Here is a 26,932-nt window from a genome sequence, read left to right on the forward strand (position 1 = left end):
GGAACTGCCATGGATTTACACATTTTATTGCCAATATAGTCTTGTTATTCGGCTTCAATTTGTACGACATGCCTACGACAGTCACTGTACTACAGCTGCCACAACAAGTCATGCCATAAGACAAGGGACAAAAATTAAGTTCAGCAAACTTGCACGAAACAATCTTTTTTGGTGTTGGCAATATGCCATATAAGGTTCGCGCATTGATATTTTATTCGCCATGTAGATTGGTACATCAAAGGAGTTCTTTGCATCAGACATGTCAAAGGTCGCATTAGGATGAACACGCCAATATCTCCAATCTGTAACTATGTGACCCAAGGACTACAGAAAAGTTGATGGGCACCACCTACACACCAAAAGATGTTGGATTTTAATTCTTTTATAATCCTTTTGTCCCCAGTGTCTTGTAGTGCTCGACAGCTGTGGGAATGTGCCGATGGTGACTGTATCGACCCGGCCTCAGTATGTGACGGAGATATGGACTGTTCCTACGGGGAGGACGAGACGGACTGCCAGCGTAAGTTGTCATGAGTTAACGTTCATCAAGCTTAAGTGTCAATCTGTTGTAACGTTATATATATCTTCAACCAAAGTGAGTGAAGTATTGGTTTTGATGTTACTCTCTCTCTCTCTCTCTCTCTCTCTCTCTCTCTCTTTATCCCCGTGTATCTATCTACATCTACCAATCGATCTTTGTATATCTCTACCAATCTCTCTATTTTTCTACCTTTCTAGTTCTCTATCTGTCACTCTATCTATCCATACATGTAGCGTTATCTATCTAACGCAAATCAAGCTTAACCTCTAATGAACCACGGACATGTCCTCTATTGCGAAAAACAAAGTACGAACAAACAGACTATTAAAACAATCTTATAAAGAAGAAGAATATCTTAAATTGCCAATGTACGACACAGATCTACCATCACAAAACTAAGAATCAGTTGCCACAAATCACGAATCGAATCAGGAAAACATAACCACACCCCTCTAGAACAAAGAATATGCCAATTTTATAGTTTAGGGAAAGTAGAAGACGAAGTACATTTTACTATGGATTGTCCTTTGTATGATAGCGATTAACCTCATTTTATTTGACTATGTGTTAAGTAAATATCCCCACTTTAGATACTTGAATAGTAAAGAGAAATTTATATTCCTGACAGCTAGCTACATTTATACAATTACCAAGAAGCGAGAGGAAGTCGAATGTCCTAGAATAGATTAGACGCACATCTACATATATATATGTGTGTATGATTGTTTCCATTGTTACATATATGTGATTCTTACCGTGTGACCTGTACTTAGCCCAGTGGGGCAAAAATGTGCAATAAAGGTCTTCATTCATTCATTCGTTACTTGCAGCACCCTGTAACCGTATCCAGTTCGAGTGTGATGGCGCCTGCATATCTTCTCACCTTCTCTGTGACGAGACTGATAACTGTCCGGACGGGGAAGACGAGAGGAACTGTACCATTGGAGGTGGGAATAGCTTCATTTTGGGAACGATCTTTAGGCCATTTTGATCTTATTACATGGATTACATGACGTGGTTCATGGTTAGCCTCCATAGCAGGCTTTTTGAGGCCTTTTTTTGGCTCATAATACACTTTTGCTGGCCATTTCTATTTGGACTCGGTCGCTGATTGCTGGCGTTTTCTCCTCCTTTCGAAGGCCGGCAATCAGAAAACGCCAGCATTGGCAGCAATCAGCGACTGAGTACAAATAGAAATGGCCAGCAAAAGTGTATTATGAGCCAAAAAAAGGCCCCAGAAAGCCTGCTATGGGGGCTAGTTCATGGTGCTTGTTAAAAAAAGTGAATCCCCCTATAGTATCCATACATATGGTCTGTGTTCTTTGTCACGGCCAGTGGAAGAGTAGCTCTTCGGTCAACAGTAAAGCATCCTCCTACGCACGGACATCCAATAGCGAAACCACCTGCCTGGATGTACCCCCCAAAAAATATCCCAACTGTCAGCCAATCAGAGAATAGGCCTTTCAATTTTCAAAAGAGGTCTCGCATATCAGGGTAAGCTCATCAATATTTACAAGCAGGGCGGTCAGGAACTAAGGGTGACGGTTGAAAGAGCAGGGTACATCCAGACAGGCGGTTTCGCTGCTGGATGCCCCTGCGTAGGAGGATGCAGTGAAGAGGTTATAATGTTTTGTGGAACAAAATCAAAGTACTAAGATGCTGTGTCCATGCAGGGTGCGGAGTTCGCCAGTTTCCCTGCCATGACGGTACCTGCATCTCTCAGGCACAGGTCTGTAACAGGCGTGAAGACTGCAGCGGAGGGGAGGATGAAATGGACTGTGGATGTAATTATGTCATCTTCGTGGTCGTTATGTTTGTGTGTGTTTGTGTGTTTGTGTGTGTGTGTGTGTGTGTGTGTGTGTGTGTGTGCGTGCGTGTGTGCGCGCGCGTGTGTGTGTGTGTGTGTTTGTGCGTGTGTGCGCTTGTGCGTGTGTGCGTATGTGTCCGTGCGTGTGTGCGTTTGCGCGTGTGCGTGTTCTTGTGCGTGCGTGCGTACGTGTGTGTGTCTGTGTGTTTGTGTGTGTGTGTATGAATGAGTGCGCAATCTTTTATGTGTACCGGCGGTAACATTACTTTCTTCTTCTGTGTTTGTGTGTCTCTATCTGTTTATGTTTGCCTTGTGTGTGTTTCTGCGACTTCCAATACAATGTGTAGGGGGATGAAGTCTATCGGACTTAACAGTTGCGATGATCCTCTAGGAAGGTCGTCTAGGAAGAACGGCCTACATGTTGGCCGATAGGGCTAACCAGTATAAATAAAGGTGAACTGAACTGAACTGATATATAGAGTATTAACGCGTGTATTTCCCCCTGACAGACCCCGCTCCCCTCGGGTTCCCAGTCGGCATGACGAGTCGCTACATCCCGGATGTGTTCGTCACCGCCTCGTCGGAGTTCAAGTCGAAATTCGCGGCGTTCCTCGCTCGGTACTCCGGCCCGAATACATACTCCTGCTGGGTGCCGAACTTAACTGATGATCAGTGGATTCAGGTTTTTAATGTCCTTTAATATTATGTTTTCCTATCTTCAAAGCTATAGCCTCGCTCCTGAGGCGTCATCAAAAAATGACAGAAGAAAAGCAGAACGAAAGAAGAAAGACATACCAGCAAAAACAATATGTTTTCCTGTTGGGGAAACATATTGTTTTTGCTGCCGTGTCCTTCTCTCATTTCTTTCTCCTTTAGTTCTGTCAGTTTTGGTGACGCCTCAGGGGTGAGCCTATAGCTTTGGTGACGCCTCAGTGGCGAGCCTAACGGTGCAGTATGTATGAGAGTAGCTCGATAAAAGGCAAATTGCAGGGAGGGAGAAGTCCTGCGTTTTGTCGAAAATGTTGCCTTCTTCGCTATGCTGCAATGCGAGTATTTTTATCTCAAGCTGCATGGATCATTTCGTTTGTTCAGACCATTGTAGTGCGTAGTGGAAAATATCCTTGCTGTTCCAGTAGCAAGGTGTGTGTGTGTGTTTTTTTTTTTTGTTTTTCAATAGCAAGTTTTATTCTAGCCCATCCCATTTAGACTGGCGTCACATTCCCAAACCGAGCCCCGGCCAGGCGCTTTGTGGAAACGAAAAATGGAAATGTATATGTAAAATTATGCACAAATTTTGCCCGAAACCAATATTCTCTTCACCTCTTGTGTAGTTTGGTACCTTTTGCATCATACTTGTCGTTCACGAAAGCTGCCTGACGGGGCCCCGGTTTGGAAATGTGACGTTTGCCTTAACGTCTTTTTATACAATGCAGATCTACTTCGGTAAGACGGCCAATGTGACCGGGGTGGTCATCAGTGGAGGGGGCTTTGCCAGGATGATGGACAGTTGGGTGACGTCATTCACTCTGGCCTTCAGTATGGACGGCGTGGCGTGGACGCCGTACGGAGACAGCGGCGGTGACGTACAGGTATGACGGCTTCATCTTCACTCATCTACGGTAGAACCTGCAGTATTTGTAGGGCAGAAAAAAAACTCACGCGCATTACCCACACGCACGTATACGCACACGCATGCACATGCACACACACGCGCGCATGCAAATCAAAAGAAAGAGAGAGAGAGAGAGAGACGCATTCATACATATATACCTACACACATACACATATATACACACAGACATGAACAAACACACATACACGTATACGCAGACACACATATGCGCAGACACACACAAGCACAGAGATCTAGACACACACACACACATACAGAGAATGGGAGAGTGAGAGAAGGAAAGATAGAGAGAAAGTGTGTGAGAGAGAGACAAGGCTAAAATGATACTTCAGTCCCATGGGATGACTTGATAAAAAAGATCCCACATAATTGCCTGAATTCTCTCTTTACCTGTATTTCTACCTTTTCTACAGGTGTTTCAAGGAAACAGAGACCCATACAACCAGGTGAGCCGTCCCCTGGATCACCCTGTGACGTCACGCTACATCCGGCTGTACCCCACCGGTTACCGAGGCTGGGGTGCCCTGAGAATGGAGGTGTACGTCACAAACGGTCAGTTCACAGTAGCCTCTCGTACAAATCTTACCAATCTTTTGGCTTCGTGTGTGGCATAACTGGTAGAGCGTTCGGATCGGAATCCAGAGGTCCAAGGTCCAATGCTCACCATGCCCCCGACGTTGTGCCCTTGGGAAAGGCTCTTTAATATTTACACGACCTTTCTCACTTCACCCAGGTGTGGAGATGGGTACATGATTTCGGCCGGGGAGGTAAAGAATCAGCCAACGATTAAAGGATATTTACATTCAAACATTTAGAACCGAAATACACAATGACAACCGGGACAAATCTTTCGGCAACAAATTACGAACCTATAGATTATTCAAGACTATTTATAAAGAAGAAGAATATCTGATGGTGAAAAACATACAGCACAGAGTAGCTGTCACTAAACTCCGGATTAGTTGCCACAAGTTACATATCGAAACTGGAAGGCACAACCGCACCCCTCTGCAGCATAGAGTCTGCCAATTTTGTGATCTACAACATGTAGAAGATGAACAGCATTTTATTTTACACTGTAAATTGTACCATAATGAACGGATTGTGCTTTATGAATATATCAGAAAAGAGTTCCCATATTTTGAACATCTTAATGCAACGGATAAATTTCTATTTTTGATGCGCCTAGACAAACCCTGTATATCAAACATTATATGTTCTTATATCTACACCTGTACAAAGAAGCGAGAAGATGTCGACCATCCTGTTAGCTTAGTACCTTCAACTAGTTAAATTGTATCCTGTTGTTTTTGGGTTTTTTTCATATGTTTGTTATTCTGTTATCAGTCATGTCTGTTATCAGTGACCTGTACCTAGCCCGTCCAGGCATGAATGTACAATAAAGGTCTTTCATTGAATACTACCTTTACCTTCTGTCCGTACTTTTTATGTGGCACTATTAACGTAAGTCACATAAAAGAGTTAAGTGCCACATTGTCCTTGTCTTTCAGAAAGCAACATAAAAATTAAAAAAAAAAATGTAACCCAAAATAACAACTAGACAGCGTTTAACACTTGGTAGCAAATGCACAATGTTTACACTCAGATTGTCTAGCCCTAACAAACTACTACTCTTACTCTTTCATATAACACCAGTTCACCTTTATTCGCGGGGTAACCTAATTCCGTTGTACCTAAGAAGCAGGATATTTAGGGGTATCACGTAGATGGACGGTGGTTTCAAATTGCTTTTTTGTTCAACATATTTTAGTTTGAGACCACCGTCAGTCGACTTGATATCCCGAAATACCCTGGTATTGAGTACAACGGATAAAGGTTACCCTACGAATAAAGGTGAACTAGCGTTACATGTATATGGTGACAAGCCTCCCCCAAAGGTCTGTCCTGCTACATACTTCACCATGTAATCGAAACTGTTATTTTAGCAGCATCCATAGATATGGTGACAGTCATATGGTCCAGTTCAATGGCTTAAACAAGAACTTAGAAAAGTTGCCCTCTGTCGAGGGTAGCGACAACAAACACAGTGACAGTTATATTTATCCATAATAACTCATAGACCTTACCTTAGACCTTAGACGCTCCCGCAACACTATTGCATTGGTCGACTCGTCGAGCATACTTTCTCCAAAGGGTGCGGTCTTGAGCAGCCACTGCCATGCTTTCCATGTACAGTCAAACCTGCCCGAGCGACCACCTCTTCTCAGCGACCACCTGGCCATTTCGACCACTTTTTCTCGGTCCCGATTTTTTTCCCATGGGCGTAAGCATGAAGCGACCTTTTCTCAACGACCACCTGGCCAGCGCGACCACGACCGGCCCAAATTGGGACCCATAACAACCGCATAATTTTCAAAATCGAGGTCTTCATCGATTTTTGATGATAACTAGCGCGATTTTGTGCCGAAATTGGCCAATTTGCGTCGGATTCTGACTGCCGATGTTATGTTTAGAATAAAGATGGCGGCGGTCATCAATGGGTGGGTCGATGGGGCATTCTACTGTAATATGGGAGGAAATTTCGTTGTAAGAAAATCGAAATTTAGTTGTTACGGAAGTTTTTAAAAAAAATCTATATCATTATTAAGTGAACGAATGCTGAATTGAAACGTATATAGCCTCATACTTTTTTTAAGAACGATCTGTGTAGCTCATACCTTTTTAAGAAATATCTGTGAGTGCTTTTGTCCAACTGTACAGTACAGTCACCCGTGGGTAAGTACGCTATCGGGACGTACCGGGCATCGAATTCGAAAGGTGCACCGTAGTTATTTCAGATACGGCGATCAAGAACACAGCGACGCATGAAGGCTTGTCTGGTAACTGACAGCATCAAAGTTCCCTTACTGTCTATATATATCTAAAACGTTAGTGTACAAATATTGAGCTTTAAAATACCGTATCGTATAAAAGCTCCATAATAGCTTGGGGTTAAATTTACAATTTACAGTGTGCGTGTTGTATTTGACATTAAAGACCTCGCTTCTTTGCATGCGTGCAGTGTGCTGGCTATTTGGCATTTAACACAAAGGAAACCATTTATACTTTGCATCAGGCATGTTTTGAGTCGATACTCTTCTCAGCGACCACCTGTCCAAATCGACCGCTTTTTTCCGGTCCCCCGGGTGGTCGTCTTGGGCAGTTTTGACTGTACTTGTTTAGACCCATTTTCCTTCCATCATCTAAGATTGTCCGTCTTAGTGTAGTTTTTGGCCTGCCCCTGGGGCGGGTGCCATTAGGAGCCCATGACATAGCTGTTTTTGTTGTTCTTTTGTCGGATAGGCGCCATACATGCCCTACAAATCTTTATCTTCTTTATGTAACTCATAGGGCATAAAGAAAACGTTGGTGTGTAAGGTTTACAAGGAGGAGACACATTTTTCTATCTTTGTTCGTTTGGATTCATCATAAGTCTCAATGCGACAGTTTCAAATCCTCTGTCTAAGATCTGCAACATCAAACTGATGCTAAAACTGCTTTATTGAATAATGTTATGGTTTTCAGACGAAGACACTTGGTTACAGCGGGGAGAATACTCTTCTTTGGTGGTGGACCCGGATCCCTTACATCCCCGGATGTTCAAGCGGGTTCCTGACTACAGCGCCTCTTCGCGTGTTGATGCGTTCTACCCGCACCAGGCACGTCTGAACAACGGGAGGGGTCAGCAACAGGGAGCCTGCTGGTCTCCGGGTAATCACACGCGCGGTGAACATTGGTTGCAGGTACGTTATGATTGTCATTTTTCCAGTGAGGTATAGAACTATTTTTGTGCGTGTGCGTGTTTGTACATTTCTATCTATGTGTGTGTGTGTGTGTGTGTGTGTGTGTGTGTGTGTGTGTGTGTGTATGTGTAGGTGTATGTGTTTCTATGTCTATGTGTGCGTGTGTCTGAGTGTGTGTGAGTGTGTGTCTATGTCTGTGGGTGTATATTTATGTATGTGTGTGCCAGTGCGTGTATGTGTGTGTGCCTGTGTGTGTGTCTGTGTGGGTGAGTGTTTATGTCTACATGCGAATGTGAATGTGCATGTCTGTGTGCGTGCCCCCTCTCTGTGCCAGTACTGTACATTTCTATATGTTTCTTTCTCTCTCTCTCTTTCTGTGTGTGAGTGTGTGTCACTCCCTGTTTCTCTCCTTAGATTGATTTCTCTCTATCTCTCAGTGTGTGTGTACAAATAATTTTTTATGTCTAAGTGTGTGTCTCTATATTGTTCCCTCCCTGTGCTTGTCTGTGTGTATTAATGAGTCTATGCGTGCGTGTGCGTTGTATGTGTGTCTCTCTGTGTGCCTCTCTCTCTCTCTCTCTCTCTCTCTGTCTTATTTTGTGTCTTCCACCTACATGACTGTATCGATGACCATCTAATGCCGATGTACAGATAGCTAAGCAGGGTTTCTTCTACCCTTCTAGATCACCCATGGCGTGTTGTACCGAGTGGCCGGCGTCATCACACAGGGGGCTTACAACATGGACGCCTGGGTGACGTCATATAGGTTAGAGTTCAGTATGGACGGCCAAATATGGACAACATACAAAAACAGTGATGGCGAAGCGAAGGTCAGTTAAACTAATCGCCACGTAAATGTTGGGAGTCAAAATCGTTACGTATTCCTAACTCCTTTTTTCGAAAAATTCACGACTTTGTCTTGTAACATCATAATATATACTGGTCTTAGGTGCGAATGTACAGTTCTTATTGATTTAAACTGCCATCGGCACACCAAATCAGTGTGTTTCCTCATTAATGTTCCTGTACATCCCATTCCACTGTGCCTTGTCCGCTGCCTGGTCCCGCAGCCATTTCAGTATATAGGGTGCCATCTTGACATTCTTATTTCAGTACAGTTTCACATCGTCAATCAGGCAGTCTAAAAGGCCTTCGCGGGGCCTACCCAATCTAAGTGTCAGTTTCTTGCTGAAATCGATGTTGAGTGCCTTTTGGGCAGGTGATGACTGAGGCATACGTAGGATGTGTCCAAAAAGGTGCCATCTGCGACGGTGTACGTCACAACATCAGTTGGAAGATAATAGAAATGATAACAAATAGATTATTACAAGCTACAGCAACAATGTAGCATCGGCATGTTTGGTACTTGGCAATTTTGAGACAGCATTTTAGGATACAATGTGTTGCCCTGTGCTTCAGCTAGCTATAGAACGATCCCGACTGTCAATCACAATTAGCAGTTCGACCAATGATAGCATGGCAATTGGCAGTTCGACCAATGAGAGGGTATCTTCATGTCCGTCAAATATTTACATCTTCATGTTGCATTTGAGTTCGACGGGGCGACAGAATCCGTCTATTACATCATCTTTGACATTGTTCTTAAAGCAAAATAACACAACGTTAGGTGTGGTGACATTCGAAATACGAAATACTAATTTCCTGTTCACAGATTGCCAATACTAGTGAGGCTGCTACCAGTTGAGCTACAGGGACATCCCTACATTTGTACAATAACTGGATGCATTTTCTCCTTTCAGGTGTTCCAAGGCAACACAGACAACTATCGCTATGCACGCAATATTCTGGACAACCCAGTATTTGCACTCTATACTCGCTTCATCCCAATAACATTCCACAACCAAATCGCACTTCGAGCAGAGGTATTGGTCATGCAAGGTAAAATACCAACCAGTTTTCTATTTCCCTTATATCTGTTGCTGTTGAAGTTCTCGCTATATTTGCCTGTGTGTATATGCCTGTATGTGGTGGATGGTGTTTAGCACCAAAGACAGGTTTGTTTACCTGTGTGTGGGTGGTGTTCAGCACCAAGGTCAGGTGTGTTTACCTGTGTGTGAATGGCGTTCAGCACCATGTGGACAGGTGTGTTTGTCTGTGTGGGGATAGTGTTTAGCACCAAGGACAGATGTGTTTACCTGTGTGTGGACGGTGTTCAGCACTAGAGACAGTCATGTTTACCTGTGTGTGTGTATGGTGTTCAGCATCAAGGACAGGTGTGTTTGCCTTTTTGTGGATGGTGTTCAGCACCAATGGCAGATGTGTTTACCTGTGTGTGGATGGTGTTCAGCACCAAGGACAAGGTGTGTTTGTCTGTGTGGGGATGGTGTTCAGCACCAAGGACAAGGTGTGTTTTCCTGTATGTGGATGGTTTTCAGCACCAGGGACAGATGTGTTTACCTCTGTTTGGATGACGTTCAACATAAGCGACAGGTGTGTTAACCTGTTGTGTGGATGGTGTTCAGCACCAAGGACAGATGTATTTACCTGCGTATGGATGGTGTTCAGCACTAAGGACAGATGTATTTACCTGTGTGTGTGGATGGTGTTTATCACCAAGGACAAATGCATTTACCTGTGTGTGGATGGCGTTCAGCACCAAGGTCAGATGTATTTACTAGTGTGTGGATGGCGTTCATGTTGATGGTTTTTAGCACCAAGGACAGGTATAACACCAATGTGTAGATGGTGTTCAGCATCAGGGACAGGTGTGTTTACCTGTGTGTAGATGGTATTCAGCATCAGGGACCGATTGTTTACCTGTATGTGTATAGTGTTCAGCACCACGGGCCGGTGTGTTTACCTGTGAGGGGATGGTGTTCAGAAACAATGACAGATTTGTTTACCTGTGTGTAGATGATGTTCAGCACCAAGGACAGGTAGGTGACATTTTGTATTCTTTTACCTTTCCACTTAGGGTGTGCGGCCCAGGAGGTGTTCTGTGATGGGAGGTGCCAAGCAAAGGGACGACTCTGTTTGGTACTTGGGCGATGCGTACCACGCCAGTTCCAGTATGAAGACAAGTAAATCAATATTTTCCACATCATTTTAATAAATCGGTATTGATAGTAGTCTAAAGGGTGAACGTTATAAACATTTGCTGGTGCGGTTGTGTACTTAGTCTTGGTTGGAAAGTTGGTAAAAGCACTTGGTAAAGCAGGGGGTTGGGCTTTGTCCTCTAATACAGTGTCCTAGACACAGTAGATTAGCAAACTTAAAAATGCTATAGGGTATATACCCTTTTTCATGAACTGAAAGTCAAAGGCGACATCTGTAAATGCATTTCAGGCCTATTTGTGAGGAAATACTACAAGCAACGTGCGGAACGGAATCAACACTCAAATTTGATGAGCTCGAGTGTTCGGGTAAGATTATTAATCTTTCATGATCGATAAATATATTAATGTCACTGCTCCTAATCAGAACTGTCTGAATATAAGACATGAGAAACATTGAATTTTAAATAACAGTGAATCAAATTCTGAACGTTATTTTTTACCCGTCTTTGCAGAAATCGACAACCAGTTCAACCAATGTCAATATGCCCTTGAGGACTTCGAATTCGATCGTCCGGGTCCAGTCGACATTAGACCCGGATCCGAACCGGGTCTCTCCGGCGGCGTGGCCCGGTCTCCCCGGTGGCTTTGAGTCCGCACCCGGTCTCTCCGGTGGCTTTGAGTCCGCACCCGGTCTCTCCGGTGGCTTTGAGTCCGCACCCGGTCTCTCCGGTGGCTTTGAGTCCGCACCCGGTCTCTCCGGTGGCTTTGAGTCCGCACCCGGTCTCCCTGATGGCTTTGAGTCCGCACCCGGTCTCTCCGGTGGCCTTGAGTCCGCATCCGGTCTCTCCGGTGGCTTTGAGTCCGCACCCGGTCTCTCCGGTGGCTTTGAGTCCGCACCCGGTCTCCCTGATGGATTTGAGTCCGCACCCGGTCTCTCCGGTGGCTTTGAGTCCGCACCCGGTCTCTCCGGTGGCTTTGAGTCCGCACCCGGTCTCTCCGGTGGCTTTGAATCCGCACCCAGTCTTTCCGGTGGCTTTGAGTCCGAACCTGGTCTTTCCGGCGGCTTTGAATCCGCACCCGGTCTCTCCGGTGGTTTTGAGTCCTCATCCGGTCTCTCCGGTGGCTTTGAGTCCGCACCCGGTCTCTCCGGTGGCTTTGAGTCCGCACCCGGTCTTTCCGGTGGCTTTGAATCCGCACCCGGTCTTTCCGGTGGCTTTGAGTCCGCACCCGGTCTGTCCGGTGGCTTTGAGTCCGCACCCGGTCTGTCCGGTGGCTTTGAGTCCGCACCCGGTCTCTCCGGCGGCTTTGAGTCCGCACCCGGTCTCTCCGGTGATATTGAGTCCGCACCCGGTCTTTCCGGTGGCTTTGAGTCCGCACCCGGTCTCTCCGGCGGCTTTGAGTCCGCACCCGGTCTCTCCGGTGATATTGAGTCCGCACCCGGTCTCTCCGGTGGCTTTGAGTCCGCACCCGGTCTTTCCGGTGGCTTTGAGTCCGCACCCGGTCTCCCTGGTGGCTTTGAATCCGCACCCGGTCTCTCCGCCGAATCCGGAATCTCCGGTGGCTTTTTGGAGTCAGAGGGAACGACTGAAAAGTACCACTACATCCAGGCTTGCGACGGCATATATGACTGCTCAAACAGAAAGGACGAACAAAACTGTGAAGAAATGGGTAAGTCGGCCACATCTGCCTTCTCCCAATAGAGATTTGGTTTCGAAGACTATTTGTTTTGTGAACCTAACTTTGTAGGGCCTAGTGGCAAATAGTACATAACGTTTCCTTGCTTTTTCAGTAGCAGAGTATATTTTTACAGGGAGGTGTTACTAGCCCTTTCCCTTCTACGTGCTTGAGGCACCTCCTCAAAAACGGTATCCCTATTTTACGTCTCTTCCAAAAGACGAGGCTTCACCAATGGAGATACCTTTCCCAGCATTTAAACCGGGGTCTCCTAGTAACCAACTATTCGAGAACTATTTCATTTTCTCTGTGACTGTGATTATAAATTCTCCCGTTCACTTATCCATGGCTATCATTGTTTTACTAGTATGTAATGTACTGGTGTATTCTATTTTCAATTAAAGGCACACTGTACTCCAGGGGAGAGTGTTCTTGATCTGCTAAGAATATCTTCTGAATCCCAAGACATCGGCCACTTGACATTGAACTTGGACAAGACAGTCATTGCATTATAAAGCAACAACCCCCTGAGTACTCTCCAGACAAATTACAGATAGTGATTAATTTTCTACAAGTTTAGTCGATTTTGTGTTCATAAAGATGTGGTTCTTGAGAAAATAATACCCTCCTCTGGAGTACAGTACGCCTTTAAAGTGAAAAAAAGGTTCTCATCGTTCATTTATTCGTTGTTCTATTGACAGAATGCGTTCTGCGGTGTGAGACAGAGTCAGGTGACCCGTGCATCCCCAAGAGATGGATATGTGACAACACTGCAGACTGCCTGGATGGAGAGGACGAACAAGGTTGCAGCAATGAGAAAGGTCAGCGTCAGATCAGGTGCTACATTAGGCTACTACTTTAGGCTTAGGTCCCAATTTTAAAAAAGGTGCCCTGATGGGCAGCTCACAGACTATCTTTGGCATTTTCGGGCGTGATTTTTTCAAAAATCAGGCCTCTCATCATGAAGATGAAGAGCGGTCCATAGCGATAACTGTAGCAGCATCTCTTCTCCCGAAGTCAGAAACATCAAGCTTAGGCAAACTTGACTTCCCTGACTCAATAGGCGAAGCAGGGGTTACGAGGCTGCTCGGGAAATTCCCTACCCCATTTTGGCCGGAATGGTTTGATCCGCTCACATCGCACCAACGCACATGTGGCAGGTTCTTTTACGTGACCGGGGCACGGCTCTCCCCAGACACGGGACCCCTGATCCTTATATGTCACGTATGTGGGGCCCGTGTGGCAGCTTTTGGCTCCCGGGGTATTTTTGGTTGAACTCAAGTCGGACTTAAAATGAACCTGAGACCCGGTAACAAATGGACGCCGTGACCAACCCGTTGGGAACATCAAGGAGTACCCCTCGGTATCCGGTAGCCCATCGGGACAAACTTGTAGCTTCGGAGCGCGAGCCCGGTCGCGGCAAGGCTACATCCCTGACGGACACTGGTGCAATCGGGCCCTAAGCCTAAACAGTCCAATGCATATTGACAGAATTGGTATCATGACGTATGGCATTTTAGAACTCTACCTCCAGAGACGGAGGTATTTATTTTGACCTCTGAGCTTGTCTCGGTGCGGGTCTGTAGTTATTTGAATATGAAGTGACAGGTTGTGAGGTGGAATATGGTGTAAGCGGAGACTGGCAGGATGGGAACGTTTGGCCCGGGTCCAAAGTTGGTTGATTAGGCAGGCAAGAAAACTCATAGGCAGGACAGACATATCAAGACCACAGTTCAGTACAGGTCATCCTCGGAGAGGCGACACCGGTGTCTCCACATGTTCCCGACCACAACAATACATCAAACCACACAACAACAACAACAACAACAAACAAAACATTCACATTCGATTTTTTTTTGCAGCATCCATTGGGTGTTTTTTCAAGTGCTTGTCCGGGGCCTTCATCGTTACCGAGATTTGTGTCCCGCCACACCAGCTAGGGGACGGGCAGGAGGACTGTGGACTTGGTGAAGACGAAGATCCGAGACAGGGTAAGTGTCAACCTGGTTGTGCTTCCTCGGCACTGTAAGCTTCTATCCCCGCCTGGCCAACTTATCCCAATCCGCTGATTTAACCTCGAGTTCGTCACAAGTACTAGTCTCTCCCGGGCCTGTGTGTTGTGCTTCCTCGGCGCTGTAGACTTCCATCCCCGCCTAACCAACTTAGCCCAACCGGCCATTCAAGAAATCTCGACGAAAGTCTCTCCCTAGGCCTTGGCTGTGAGTCGAGGGCTTGCTCGTTACTGTAAGGTCCTATTTCCTCCTGGCAAACATAGGCAACCTCGGTGATTTAACCTCGTCACCAGTCTCTCCCAGGGCTGCATACCAGGCTTCCTGAGCACTGTAAGCTTCTATCTCCGCCTAGCCAACTTAGCCCACTAACCCACACGGGTGATTTAACCTCGCCAAAATTCTCTCCCGGGGTTGCGTACCGGGATTTCTCGGCACTGTAAGCTTCTATCCCCACCTAGCCAACTTAGCCCACCCGTACACCGTGAATTAACCTACAAATGTAGTCGAAAGTCTCTCGCGGGATTGCGTACCGGGCTTCATCGGCACTATAAGCTTCTATCCCCGCCTAGCCAACTAAGCCCACCCCGGTGATTTAACCTCGTCACCGGTCTTTCCCGAGGCTTAAGATCGGGCTTCCTCATGTGACCTATATGTGACTGTTGAAAATGACCATAGCTTACGATTGTACGAATCCATTGATACAGTTGAATTGGCACTGGAAGCCTGGTTCGGCACCTGCAACTTCAACTGTCCGTCCGTCTACGGCAACGCGTCCTGCGTTCCAGACGTGTTCATGTGTGACGGAACCGCCGACTGTCTGGGCGAGGAGGATGAGAAAAGCTGTGAGTAACGTTTTGCTACCTTTATAAGGAAAGAGGCATTGTTTTTAGCGTGTCTTTCTGTATGCGTCTTTGTGTGTGTTTGTGTCACTTTGTCTATTTGAAGGCCTCTGGGTTGATTGTAAAGGTATTCTTAGTTCAACGTCTGGGAAAGACGTACAAAGGCTAAGTTCAAATTTGGACCTCCTTGTGGATACACTTGGTACTGCAACAGAACTTCCGTCTTTTGTATATTTTGTCCTGTACATTCTATCATCTTGGTCTTTAGCTTTGGATGTGGTGTATATTGGGGTCGCAAACAATGGGTTGTTAAGATGCATTCCTGAAGATACACGTACTGAAAAGAGGGCTCCACTTTGAAATTCCATGCCCAAGACACAGTGGATTAATTATCCCCGTCCCTTCCGCTCAGAAAAGGCAATGATACTTTTACCTTTCTTTGAGAGAATTTTCATATGCTATATCGAATAAAGGCTATTTCATTCATCTTTTATTTGCCTTTTTGACAAAGAAAAGTTGTCTCTTTTTGTTTTTACTATCGATCTTGACAGGTGGAGTTGTCGAAGAGAGTTGCTTTACATTTTCCTGCGGTTTTCCCGGCGACCCGACCCCTCTGTGTGTGCCGGAACACCTGATCTGTGACGGCCACCCGGACTGTCTGACAGGGGAGGACGAGCAGGGGTGTGGCCCCGCGGCCGCGGGGATGGTCGAGAAAATCGGTCAGGAAACTGATGAGGAAGCAACGGTCAACGTGGAGACCGAGGAAGGACCGACTGTCGGTCAAGAAGCAGTCGCAGAACCGAGCAGTGGCCGCGGTCCGTCTGATGGACAGCCAGGTATAGTTGGGGCTGTATAGGGGTGGGTACCGGTACAAAAAAAAGCAGGTACAGGTACGGCCCAGGTCCAGAGGATCAGGTCCAGGTCCGGACCTGAACCTAATTGGCTGTAAAAACTTGTGAATGGGCAGAACTCAAAACAATAGTCCATACATTTCGCAAAAAGGAGTGTCGGAATATCCGAATTCTACAACTTTAAAGGCAACTTTAAAATTCTATGTTTGTTTCTCTCTGTTTTTTCTCTCTCCCCTTCTCTCTCTCTGCCCCCTCTCTCTATTTCTTTCTTTCTCTGTTTCTCTCTTTCTCCTTGTTTCTATCTGCCTGTCTCTCTCTCTCTATCGCTCTCTCTCTGTCTCTCTCTCTCTCTCTCTATATATATATATATATATATGTCTCTCTGTTTGTCTCTCTCTGTTTCTCTCTCCGTTTCCCTTTGTTTCCCTCATTGTTTCTCTCTGTCTCTCTCTCTGTCTTTCTCAGTCTCTGTCTCTCTCTCTCCTCCTCCTCCCTCTTATATCTGCAATGCTTGGAGGTGTATGCACAAATGTAAAGGTATGACAAGTCAGTAGGTATGGTATAATATTAACAGCTATATCTACACATGTGATGATCCCTACAGTATAAGACATTACAAAGGTAACTGCGTAGAGTGTAAGAACGTCCACCAAAGACTAAAAAGATATTCCTATGATTAGCCTTCTGTAGAGTGTACTAGCTTTCTTAAGTTGAAGCAATAAGTAGTCAAAATATAATACGTTGTGTCTTATATCAAGTAATTGTTATGGAATAAAATTATTATCATCTGCAATTACAGGATTCCATGCAGGGAGTGGTGGGGCCTTCAACCGAGCCTCGTTTTGGATGACAGCTGCTGCCATGGGCCTTCAAATCTTCTACCGTTAAATAACTGTTTACGCACAGATGATTGTGTTGCTCTTGCAAAACGATTTTGTGACTGACATATCCTAAGATATAGATAAACGTACTTCTGGTATTGAGTTTCTTAAAATCTGTCGTATTTAGACACAGGAATGTAAGTAACTTATATTGTGAGATGTCATATCCAAGTATTTCATTACCAAAAAGAATTCAGTTTTAATTTTCTTTAGACAAAATGGAAAAAACCTTTGGCCAGGGGATACAATGTGGTATCTTCCTGTTTCTATATTCAATTAATGGCTATACTACTGATTCTAATTGCGTTATATACTAGTATATCACTTTTAGCCATAATAACAATAGTATCAATAATTTTGATGCATGTTCATGCCCTCAGGCTGGATGCACAGAGGCCACATGCCGTCTAATAAACGAAAAAGAAAATAAACTAATATAGTAACTATCAAAATAAACAAGATGAAAAAATAAACAAGATGTACTTCTGTGAAACATTAACTACATAGTATCGTTAATCGCTACATTTAATATTTAATAGCATAAAAGATCAATATCTAAAACAAAAGGATCTTGAAAATAGAAATACCTAGCGTAGTGTCCATAGAGAAAGAGAGAGAGAATGGAGAAGTATAAGAGAGGTTGTATTGCAACAGACGAAAACTTGTATCTTCTGTCCATAGACCATTTGCGTCCACGTGCCTGTAGTCAGACATTTGCCTGTAGTCAGACAAGTGCCTGTAACCATAGACACGTGCCTGTAGCCATAGACACGTGCCTGTAGCCATAGACATTTGCGTCCACGTGCCTGTAGCCATAGACATTTGCGTCGACGTGCCTGTAGCCATAGATCTAGACATTTGCGTCGACGTGCCTGTAGCCATAGACATTAGAATAGACTAGTATTGTTGTATTGACTGTCGATCAATGAAGAGCCTTCATTCATTCATTCCGACTGATCCTGTGGCCTGACCAGGCTGATGTGGCCGATGTTTTCCCCAGCTCTGTTGCTCAGACTCCCTCCCCTGAGGAACGCGCCCGGTTCCAGGGCCGCCATCTTGGTCACATCCTCACCGCTTGGCGCTAAACTATCTTTCGTGTCGTTTCCTTCCACGGGATGCAAGTCTCCTTCTATTAGAACAAAAACGTGGATAGGAAAATGTTACAAAATCTACCTGACATGTTACAAAGCTACCTAATTTATGCAAGCATGGTTTCCACGTACACAGAGATTCTGCGAGTGTCCTTTTTTGAGAACAAATGCGTATATAGGAAAATGTTATAAAAACTATCTACTTTATACATTTGTTTATAATGTCTCCACAGATTCTGAGAGTGACGACCTTCTATGAGAACAAGAACATAGAAAGGAAAATGTTGTAGAAACTACCTACTTAATACATTTATCAATAACGTCTCCACAGATTCTGCGAATGTCCTTTATATTTAGAACAAAAATGTAGATAGAAAAATGTTATCACAACTAGAAAGGCAACATTTTCGCGAAAATGCAAAATGTTTTCTCTGTAGCTTTTTGTAAAGCTATCCGAATACATCACTTCACCATTAGGCTCTACAGTATTGTTGTTGACAAAATCAGTTTCGTTTTGTGCTGTTTTTGTAAGATAGATGCAATGTGGCCATTTTAAGGACCAGGGATGCTATTAGGTTGCATGTAGTCAAAGTTTTGTTTTGGAGAACAGGCGAAAATCGATGCGCGTGCGGTTGAAATTAAGTCAGCGTGGCCTAATAAAAAAAGACTGCTAATCAGCATACTCTCGCCTGTAGAATTCTCTTTTTTCCTCATAAAGCCAGGGATGCCAGGAATCACTTGTGACCTCTAGATCTCGGTTCCACAAACTTAGGCAATTCATCTTCAGTATAATGTTACATCAACAACGCTGTAAGCATGTCATAAGAAAATCTCTCACCTGTGGACTTCTCTTTCTTCCCATTGCACACGTACAGCAGGTAGAACAGGAGGCATCCGATCAGACAGGACACAGCGAAGGCCCTGAACAGCACCACGGCGCCGTACAGGTCAAATACTTGGCCGCCGATCAGGTCCCCCAGAGGATCCCCTGTAGATACAATCATTTGCGACTAAGGAATTGTGGCATAACTTTGAAAAAAAAACCCAGACCTAATGAATTAGTAGGCTCTTCCGTTGTCCCGTTACTTTTGTGTCGTGCCTCATTAATTAGTCTCCAAGCAGACCCTAAGGTGCCTAAAGAGATAGTATCAAAGCTGGCAAAGGAGTATAGCCGGCCAGAGGGAGATAGCCGGCCAAAGGGAGTCAAACGGGCACCGGAGTCCCTGGCCAGCTTTGATACTATTTCTAAGGCAACGTCGGGTCTGCTTGGAGACTATGCTATATGATTAATGACTGGCTCTATCAACTTATGACCTGTACTTCCTGAAAGTCTGACCCCATGACCCCAAACTTCTTCCCATTTCTAGAGAACACTTAATAAGTTATTATCATCTGCGCTTAGGATAGCTACGATAAGCACCAACACAAAAACGCCAACTGATTATAATGACTCCGTTTTCACGAAGGTACTTCAATGACGGAAATAGAATAAAAAGCTCACCAATTGAGAAGAACGTTGTCGCCACAATCGCTTGAGCGACTGTCTGTAGCTCATCCCCGGCAGAGATGCTGGCATATTGTGTGATGGCTACTGTCGTCACCGCTTGGTAGCTGTTGAGTGTGTCTATCGCTACTGCCCACCACGGATTGCTCACAAACGAGTAGAGTAAAAACCTGAGACCGTAGACTATAAAACCGCCTCCTATCACCACCTCGTGTCCGAGCTTCTTGATGATCCAGCCGGAAATGACGTAGATCGGTATTTCCGCCGCTTTCTTGACGAACAGGTATGTACCAAGGACAGTCTGGCTGGCACCCAGGTTCTTCAGATGGAGGAACAGGAAGGTACCGCTCGCGCCGTCACAGGCACCGAGGAGAAGAACGGCAAACAGGACAATGATGAGATGATGTTGAGACAGCAGTCTGCCCAAGTTTTTCAGGAATCCTTTGGACTGCCCCTTACGGGCGGGGCTCCAGTCTGTTAACGCCAGTAAACAAACCACAGATAAAACCATGAAGGCCAGGAACATGTAGAACGCCACAGAATAGTCAATCTCCTTCCCAGGGATGTGTGGACTCGTACCGTTCCCAGGGTTCGCTGGTCTCGTCTGATGGGTGTACAAATCCATGGCGACGCCAGACAGGAAACCAAAAAGCGCGTATCCCACGGATCCAAATAGCCGCTGTCGTCCAAATTCACCTCTTTGGTTTTTCTTGATGATTTGATACGTTGCTGCCTCCACCTGAAAGACAAGGGCAATGGTCTTGTCACCAGTATTAAGGCTTAGGTCCAATTGAAAAAAAGGGCTCTGCTGGGCACTTTACGGGATGTTTTTTACACTTTCGGGCGGAACCCCTACGTGGCCCCGTGGGACACTTTGTGGCTCCCTGGCTATTTTTGGGGCCAGGTCGGACTCTGGGTTGAATTCAGTTCGGACCTAAAATGAACCCGGGACCTGGTAACAAATATACACCATGATCTACCCGTGGGGAACACCGAGGGGTGCCACCGGTATCCGGCAGTCCACCGATGCAAATTTGTGGCTTCGGAGCCCGGTCGGGGCCACATCCGATGCCATACAATACAGCCAATATAGTAGAATGCCCAACTTGTACCACCTGCAGCCTCGTTCTGGTGCCATGACCCCGGATGACCCCGGAAATCCAACATGGCCGCCATAACTTGAATTAACTCTGTTGGGACCTAATCCTGCCGCGTTATTCATGAGCAGTCTGATATCCATCTATCTATAACAATGTATACTGGGGGTGGGTAGCGATACAGAAAGTTCAGGTACCGGTCCGGTTCCTGTCTAGCCCTCCAAGCCCACATGTCATCTTTGCCTGTTGGTCAGGCAAAGATGACATTACTCCTTGTACCGAAACCAAAGAGCTTAATTTCTTCTTCTTTTATGCTGCCCTGACTTCATCTTCTGTTGAATCAGATTAGAATTACCATATCAAATCAGAGTTTTCTTTGAAAACCTGGTATTTTTAGACTCTTGTCTAGCCACAGGAAAAGCAATGGATGCTGTCTGAAACGTATGGCGGTTTCCAAATTCTATCCAGTTGCAATTGCAAAAGCTGTATTGGTACGTATAAGAACAAACCCAGGGCAGTTTACCTGGAAAACAGAGCCCCACAGCACGCCGTGAGAGACGAACAGAATCCAAAAGAATAGCCAGAAGGTGAGGGAGAACCAAGACTGTGTGTCGCCTGTGTCGCTTCTGTTCGCTTCCGCTAAGTGTCTCTGCTCCCGGGCGGGTACTGGCGGGATGAACAACACTGAGAAGAGCAGAGCGGAAGCCACTCCTACCGTCAACACAGCTACAGTTTTTGCCCTAGACGCAGAAGACGTGAAAACATTAAAAATCACACTTCTTGTTGGCAATGTGAAGATATTGCCACATTGGCGCTTCGAATTGGGCACTTTTATGCTACGGTCCCATTTACAAACCGGGGCCCGGCCGGGACATTTGCAGAAAATAGAAATAAAAGTGTTTATCAAAGTATATGCACAAATGATGCTCATGGCTAAATTTCTTTACGTGTGTCTTGTTGTCTTTGATATCATATACTTTTTGTTCCCGAAAGCTGCCCGGCCGGGCCTCGGTTTGGAAAATGTGAGCAATGCATTCGACAGAGTTGCTAAACAGAGTTGCTAAAATCTCCGACCTGTGACACTGATTTTATAATTTGAAAGAAACACATCATTTAACCAATAGTTTATATATAATCTCAGGGCAACGCTCTAACTCGATGTATATGCACATTCATAATTCCAAGTTCGCATGTGCAGCGACTGGAATTGTGGGTAACATGTCAAAGGTGAAGTCCCATGAGACACTAGGGGACTGTACGATATTTATCAGGGGGGGAGGGCTGGTGCGTTAGGGGGGGAGGGCCATGTCAATTTTTTTTGAGGTGGGGGGAGGGCCATGTTAATTTTTTTGAGATAGGGGGAGGGCCATGTTAATTTTTTTGAAAGAATAGTTTATACTATTTTTTTGTTTTGATATCTTGACATGGCCCTAAAACTGATAAAATAAGCCTTCTGAATAGACTAAAATGCAAGAGCTTCCGGGCTTCGCCCCCCCTAAGTCCCCCCAAAAGTGGCACTGCTCTGGACCAGCGTTCCCGCCAGGCATACGTCATTCCGTCTTGGGACTTATTTTTTCTGGAAAGACGCACTCGGCTCGGGTGAGTGTGTCCACAAAAAATCTGAAAGAAAGGTGTACAAAATGTATCTGGAATCTTTTTAAAAATCTATCTTTATAAGAAGGAATCCTACCTTTACAATTTATACTGGGGCGGAGCGCGGCACGTTTTAGATATATTGGTAGCCGCCCGTGTCGCCTGGCAAGTTTCATCCCCAACAATTTACTATTAAATGGTTTCCTCAACAACGATGCGCGGTAATTATGCGAAGAATCCAAAGCTATAAACTTTATTTTTTTATTTACAACATTTCTTTTGTTTCAAAAGGGCAAAATTTGCGGCAGAAAAGGGGCCGCAATATTGTAGTCAAGCGTCGATCGAGTCGGCTGTGCACTCCGTGGCACATGGCGCGGCACGCCCCCCTCCCCAGACGGACGGTCGATCGCAGCGCCCAGCACGTTGGGACGTCTTTTATGGCTACTCCTTCAAGGCTACACTGGCACTGATCACTGCAAAAGACGCAGCAGATCGCCCTCCTTCGTATAATGTACTAGTACATTTGTATAACGTTCTTGGTCTATGTAAAAAAGAAATCCAGCCAAATATTTCACGCCGAAAACGGGGTTACCTGAGGTCGCAGGAAACGAACGCACGCTCCTGGAAAATGACGGCGCGGCCCGCCCGTATAAAACCCGACCAATTTAATTAATTTGAGTAAAATCATCGGGCAAAATAGAAAAAAACACAAGGTGTGATGGCGTCGTTATTCTATCCTCTGGAAAAAGTACTAGTATTTGATGCGGGAGGACGCACCATCGATCGCACGAGGTAGACATTTTTTACTCAATGCCGGAAGAAAATTGGCAGGATTTTTCCATGGGCTGACAAACTCACTGGCTAGAGCCCTGTTTCGAAGCATCAATAACCCAAAATTTTCATATAGACATGACTGGACAAATAATACCCGGGCCAGATCACTGACGGCTGATTCATAGTTATAACATATTTTTTAGGAAAGGGCGGACGTCGATTACTGAATAACGGGAGTAGAAAAAGGCAAACGGCATCCAATCTCAAGGGCATAATTTTCCTCTCAAATTGCAGGAAATTCTGTTTTAGAGGGTTTGAAAATCCAAATTTTCCCCGGGGGAGCATACCCCCGGACCCCTGTCCCCGACGCTGTGAAAAAATCCTGGCAAGAACACTGGCTATACCAGGTGGACGCCCTGACATCTATATTACTTTAAGATTATTTTATCGGTTGTTTTTGTACCCTTTTAATGATGCCTGTCGGGGGGGAGGGCCATGTTGATTTTTTGGGGGTGGAGGGGGAGGGTCACGTTAAATTTTTTTGAGATGGGGGGGAGGGCCATGAAAAAATTTTTTGGTCGGACTTCCAACGCACCAGCCCTCCCCCCCCGATAAATATCGTACGGTCCCTAGTAAACAAAGCACGTCTGAACATTGTCATGCAAATCTGGACAGTATTTGAGAAGAGAGCCGTTTACAAGTCAGAGTGCTTTACCTTTGACATATTACCCAGAGTACTAGTTGCTTTCGCAGCACATGTGTACTCGGAACCATGACTGTGCTTATTCTTGTTGACATACCTTCCAGTTATGTCTGCAATGCTGCCGAGGGCTGGCCTGATAAAAACGGATATGAATTTCCCGCCAGACTTAATGACGCCGATCTGAGACGCAAGCAGTCCCTGCTGTTGCATGTACACGGTGAGGTATGGGTAGATACATGACGTACCTGTAAGGCAATCAGAGATGGCAGACTTCACTCCCTCAGAATGGAAGGCGTTAAGTGTGGTAGGAGAGAGAGACAGGGTAAGAGAAAAGAAGAAAGAAAAAAATTCGGGGTGAGAAGAAACATTGGTGACAGGACGGTAAAAACTGTGTATAGATTGGGCCTTAAAAGGGGGCGTGTCATCAGACAGCGGTAAATTCGTTCCAATAACACAATTCAAGGGACAATGAACAAGTAGGCCAAGGGAGCTGAAGGCACCAAATGGGCAAAGGTCAGAATTCCCATTCATCTACCAGCGGGTTTCGGCCTGTAATGCTGTATTAATGCTGCAGTACTTCTAAAATCCGCTAGAGGGACCAAAACTATCAGTGTTTTCTTTCGGGATGTCAACACCTACCAACAGACCCAATATCATAACGATCCACATCAAGACAGAGATTCACATGGAGTTATCTCATTCACGACTCACGCAAGGTATCTTGAAAAGACAATACCTTTATTTCCTGGGCATCGATGTCCTAAAAATGGGTAAATAATGAAGATGATCGAAGTATGCAAATTCAGTCGTACCAGAATAAAACAGGAAGAAGATCGCCTTGACGACCAGGAGGTCTCGATCCACGCATGCGCAGTCACCTGCACAGGACGCCATCTTGGGAGATCTGCTGTTGACTGTGGTCACTTGTTCGTAGCGACCTGCAGTGAATTCGAATGAGATCAGAATGTTTCGAATAATGTTGGGATGCCCTAGAATACGGATACACTGTAGTTAGAATACACTTTGAATGCCGTTCGATATGTTTTCAATGCAAATTTACTTCGTAATTAGAAGTTTTGAGCATGGGAAAAACATTCGAGGCACTTACTAGTGTCACTTTGGTCACATCTTGAATACGACGATAAAATACGTGTTGGCTGTGATACCACGTTTCATCATTTCAGTTCTTGTTTCAATGTCTATGTTAACGTTATCTATTTTGAAAATCTAGCCATCTTGGTTTTTACCCATTTTTTCGCAGTCAGTAATTAACGCTGGTTCACCTTTATCCGACAGTAACCTATTTTCGTTGTTTGTCAGAAAAACGTATTTAAGGATATGAAGTCGACGGATGGTGGTTTCAAATCGGAACATTTTGATAATATTGCAAACTTGAAACCACTGTCAGCAGACTTGATACTCCTAAATGTGCTGTTTTTAAAGACAACGGATAAAGGTCACCCCACGGATAAAGATGAACTAGCGTTAAATTTGAAGTCTGCAGAGGATGCCATGCATAAACACTTGCGTTGGCCTAAAATTGTCTATCAGGGCCCGAGGGTCCATGCAGACCTATAAATGAACTACTATATGTTACGATATGTCATCAGTAAACAGCATGGCTGTCAATATGTATGTGCATGTACATAATGCTTAACAAGAGGGGCATTAAAGTTTGAGACCCATGGTCAATGATGTATCGAAGATTATGTTGCTCATTGTTTTTTGTAAAAAGGTGATGATACCTCAGCACCGGTCATAGCAATTGCTCTAATAAGTTAGCATGCCCTAGATTGTGGCCCTCTTAAATGTTTCAACACCTGGTAAGTGTCACACTTTTCACCAGGCTAGAATGCACCTATGGCAGATTTGTCTAAATTGGCGGACAAGTGACAGTTAATGGCTGTTAAGATTATAATTAAAAACGCCTGGTCTACCTGGTCACTCGAAATCACAAAGAGGGTCCGTAGGACACAATACGTGAGTTAATTATGGTGTTTGCTTCCAGAAGGTAACATAGATAAAATGACACAAGCTACATGCCGCATAGAATGTCGTAAATTTGCCAACAAAGAATTGCACCCTAACGTAACAATTAACGTTGAGTTAACGTTCAAGGCACGTGGTACCTTCCGCTACCACAAAAATGATATCATCCTTTCAAGAACTAAAAAAAAAAAACTTCGCACAACACTGTTTTGCGGGGCTAGGCCATTTCGTTTTGAAAATGAAAAGATTTTAAACCCAGGGCAGGGTGACAATATGGCCGCTGTATGGTCAACCATGTACCGTGACCAGAGGCCACCCGCCCCCCTTGGACTATTTCTTAATGCTTAGGCCAATGTGAAAAATCCAAGGAACCGACAAAAAGTGGCCACTATGGCCACATGGTCACCACATAAAGGTGGCTGCTAATACAGTTTTGACTGTACAATGTATCAGCAGTATCCTCACCAAGCCGTAATCTTTGCCCTGGGCATCTGTTATACATGTAAGCTTACCGTAGGTGTACTCTTTCCTCCCCGACAATCCCTTTCTTCTGTCCAACGAGTGGCTCGTCTCCTCGACACCTTCCCGTACAGTTCCCTCGGTGTAATGGGTCTGTTGTTGTGTGATTCTAACCCTCCATCCGGGATTCCTCCAACTCTAGTCTCCGTGCTCAGTACATAGTGCACCCACCAACAACAGAAGACAACTATCTATACTTACAGGTCGCCCCCCTATCTAACCTCAATCAACAACTTGTAAGACCAGTAAAGTTACAATGGGACTTGTGTGCGCAGCCGCATGAATGCCTGCGGGTAATTTTGTTGTGGTCCCGATAGGGAAAACATATTGTTTTTGCAGGTGTCTTCTTCTTTTTCTTCTTCCAAGAACCATTCACAGCTTAGAATTGACAATGACGTCAGCGTTGACAGCAGCACTGTCAAAAGCCAAGTAGATGTAGGATGGACAGAAACCAAGTAGATGTATGGTGGACAGAAACCAAGTAGATGTATGGTGGACAGAAACCAAGTAAATGTAGGATGGTATAGCTCTACTAATACAGAAAGTTTTCTATGTACGTATGCTTCATAATGTAAGCCAAAAGTTCCTTTAAAATAGCCATGTTATATCTATTTCAGAAAAATATACAAAAAGAAACTTATTTTGTCAAGAATGATTGAGCATA

At 45.0% G+C, this 26,932-nt stretch overlaps 3 protein-coding genes across 3 annotated transcripts in view; 2 read left to right on the forward strand and 1 right to left on the reverse strand.

Moving 5' to 3' along the window:
* Positions 1-1,887, forward strand: part of LOC118405028 (atrial natriuretic peptide-converting enzyme-like) — a 9,357-nt gene extending 7,470 nt beyond the window's left edge. Inside the window, exons 5-7 of the mRNA XM_035804428.1 lie at positions 404-520; positions 1,372-1,488; positions 1,877-1,887. Of these exons, the coding sequence (XP_035660321.1) occupies positions 404-520; positions 1,372-1,488; positions 1,877-1,887 (245 nt within the window). The remainder of the gene's footprint in view (positions 1-403; positions 521-1,371; positions 1,489-1,876) is intronic.
* Positions 1,888-3,775: 1,888 nt separating this feature from the next.
* LOC118405029 lies at positions 3,776-17,368 on the forward strand. Its single transcript, XM_035804429.1, has 13 exons — positions 3,776-3,937; positions 4,395-4,533; positions 7,507-7,724; positions 8,408-8,554; positions 9,485-9,623; positions 10,660-10,765; positions 11,031-11,107; positions 11,213-12,409; positions 13,117-13,236; positions 14,278-14,406; positions 15,132-15,269; positions 15,818-16,102; positions 16,917-17,368. The coding sequence occupies exons 1-13, from the start codon at positions 3,776-3,778 to the stop codon at positions 17,003-17,005; spliced, it is 2,946 nt and encodes a 981-aa protein (XP_035660322.1). The 3' UTR covers positions 17,006-17,368.
* A 179-nt stretch (positions 17,369-17,547) lies between these two features.
* LOC118405030 lies at positions 17,548-26,489 on the reverse strand. The gene is made up of 7 exons (XM_035804430.1): positions 26,262-26,489; positions 24,573-24,698; positions 23,858-24,005; positions 21,214-21,430; positions 19,514-20,332; positions 18,928-19,099; positions 17,548-18,127 (listed from the first exon to the last, which is right to left on the reverse strand). Exons 2-7 carry the CDS (start codon positions 24,652-24,654, stop codon positions 17,943-17,945), a joined length of 1,623 nt encoding a protein of 540 aa, XP_035660323.1. The 5' UTR covers positions 24,655-24,698; positions 26,262-26,489; the 3' UTR covers positions 17,548-17,942.
* Positions 26,490-26,932: the final 443 nt, after the last annotated feature.

This window comes from Branchiostoma floridae, chromosome 17 (assembly GCF_000003815.2).
Source record: "Branchiostoma floridae strain S238N-H82 chromosome 17, Bfl_VNyyK, whole genome shotgun sequence".
NCBI lineage: Eukaryota > Metazoa > Chordata > Leptocardii > Amphioxiformes > Branchiostomatidae > Branchiostoma > Branchiostoma floridae.

Bases quoted from the DNA above. Each gene is read 5' to 3' on its own strand.
- LOC118405030 (XM_035804430.1), bottom strand. From the start codon at position 24,654: ATGGCGTCCTGTGCAGGTGACTGCGCATGCGTGGATCGAGACCTCCTG. The intron at 20,333-21,213 runs GTAAACTGCCCT...CTTGTCTTTCAG, and splicing joins TGTGGGGCTCTGTTTTCCAG to GTGGAGGCAGCAACGTATCA. The intron at 19,100-19,513 runs GTTGGTGCTTAT...ACAATTCCTTAG, and splicing joins TAATCAGTTGGCGTTTTTGT to TCGCAAATGATTGTATCTAC.
- LOC118405029 (XM_035804429.1), top strand. From the start codon at position 3,776: ATGCAGATCTACTTCGGTAAGACGGCCAATGTGACCGGGGTGGTCATC. The intron at 11,108-11,212 runs GTAAGATTATTA...TTTAAATAACAG, and splicing joins TGATGAGCTCGAGTGTTCGG to TGAATCAAATTCTGAACGTT. The intron at 12,410-13,116 runs GTAAGTCGGCCA...TTCTATTGACAG, and splicing joins ACAAAACTGTGAAGAAATGG to AATGCGTTCTGCGGTGTGAG.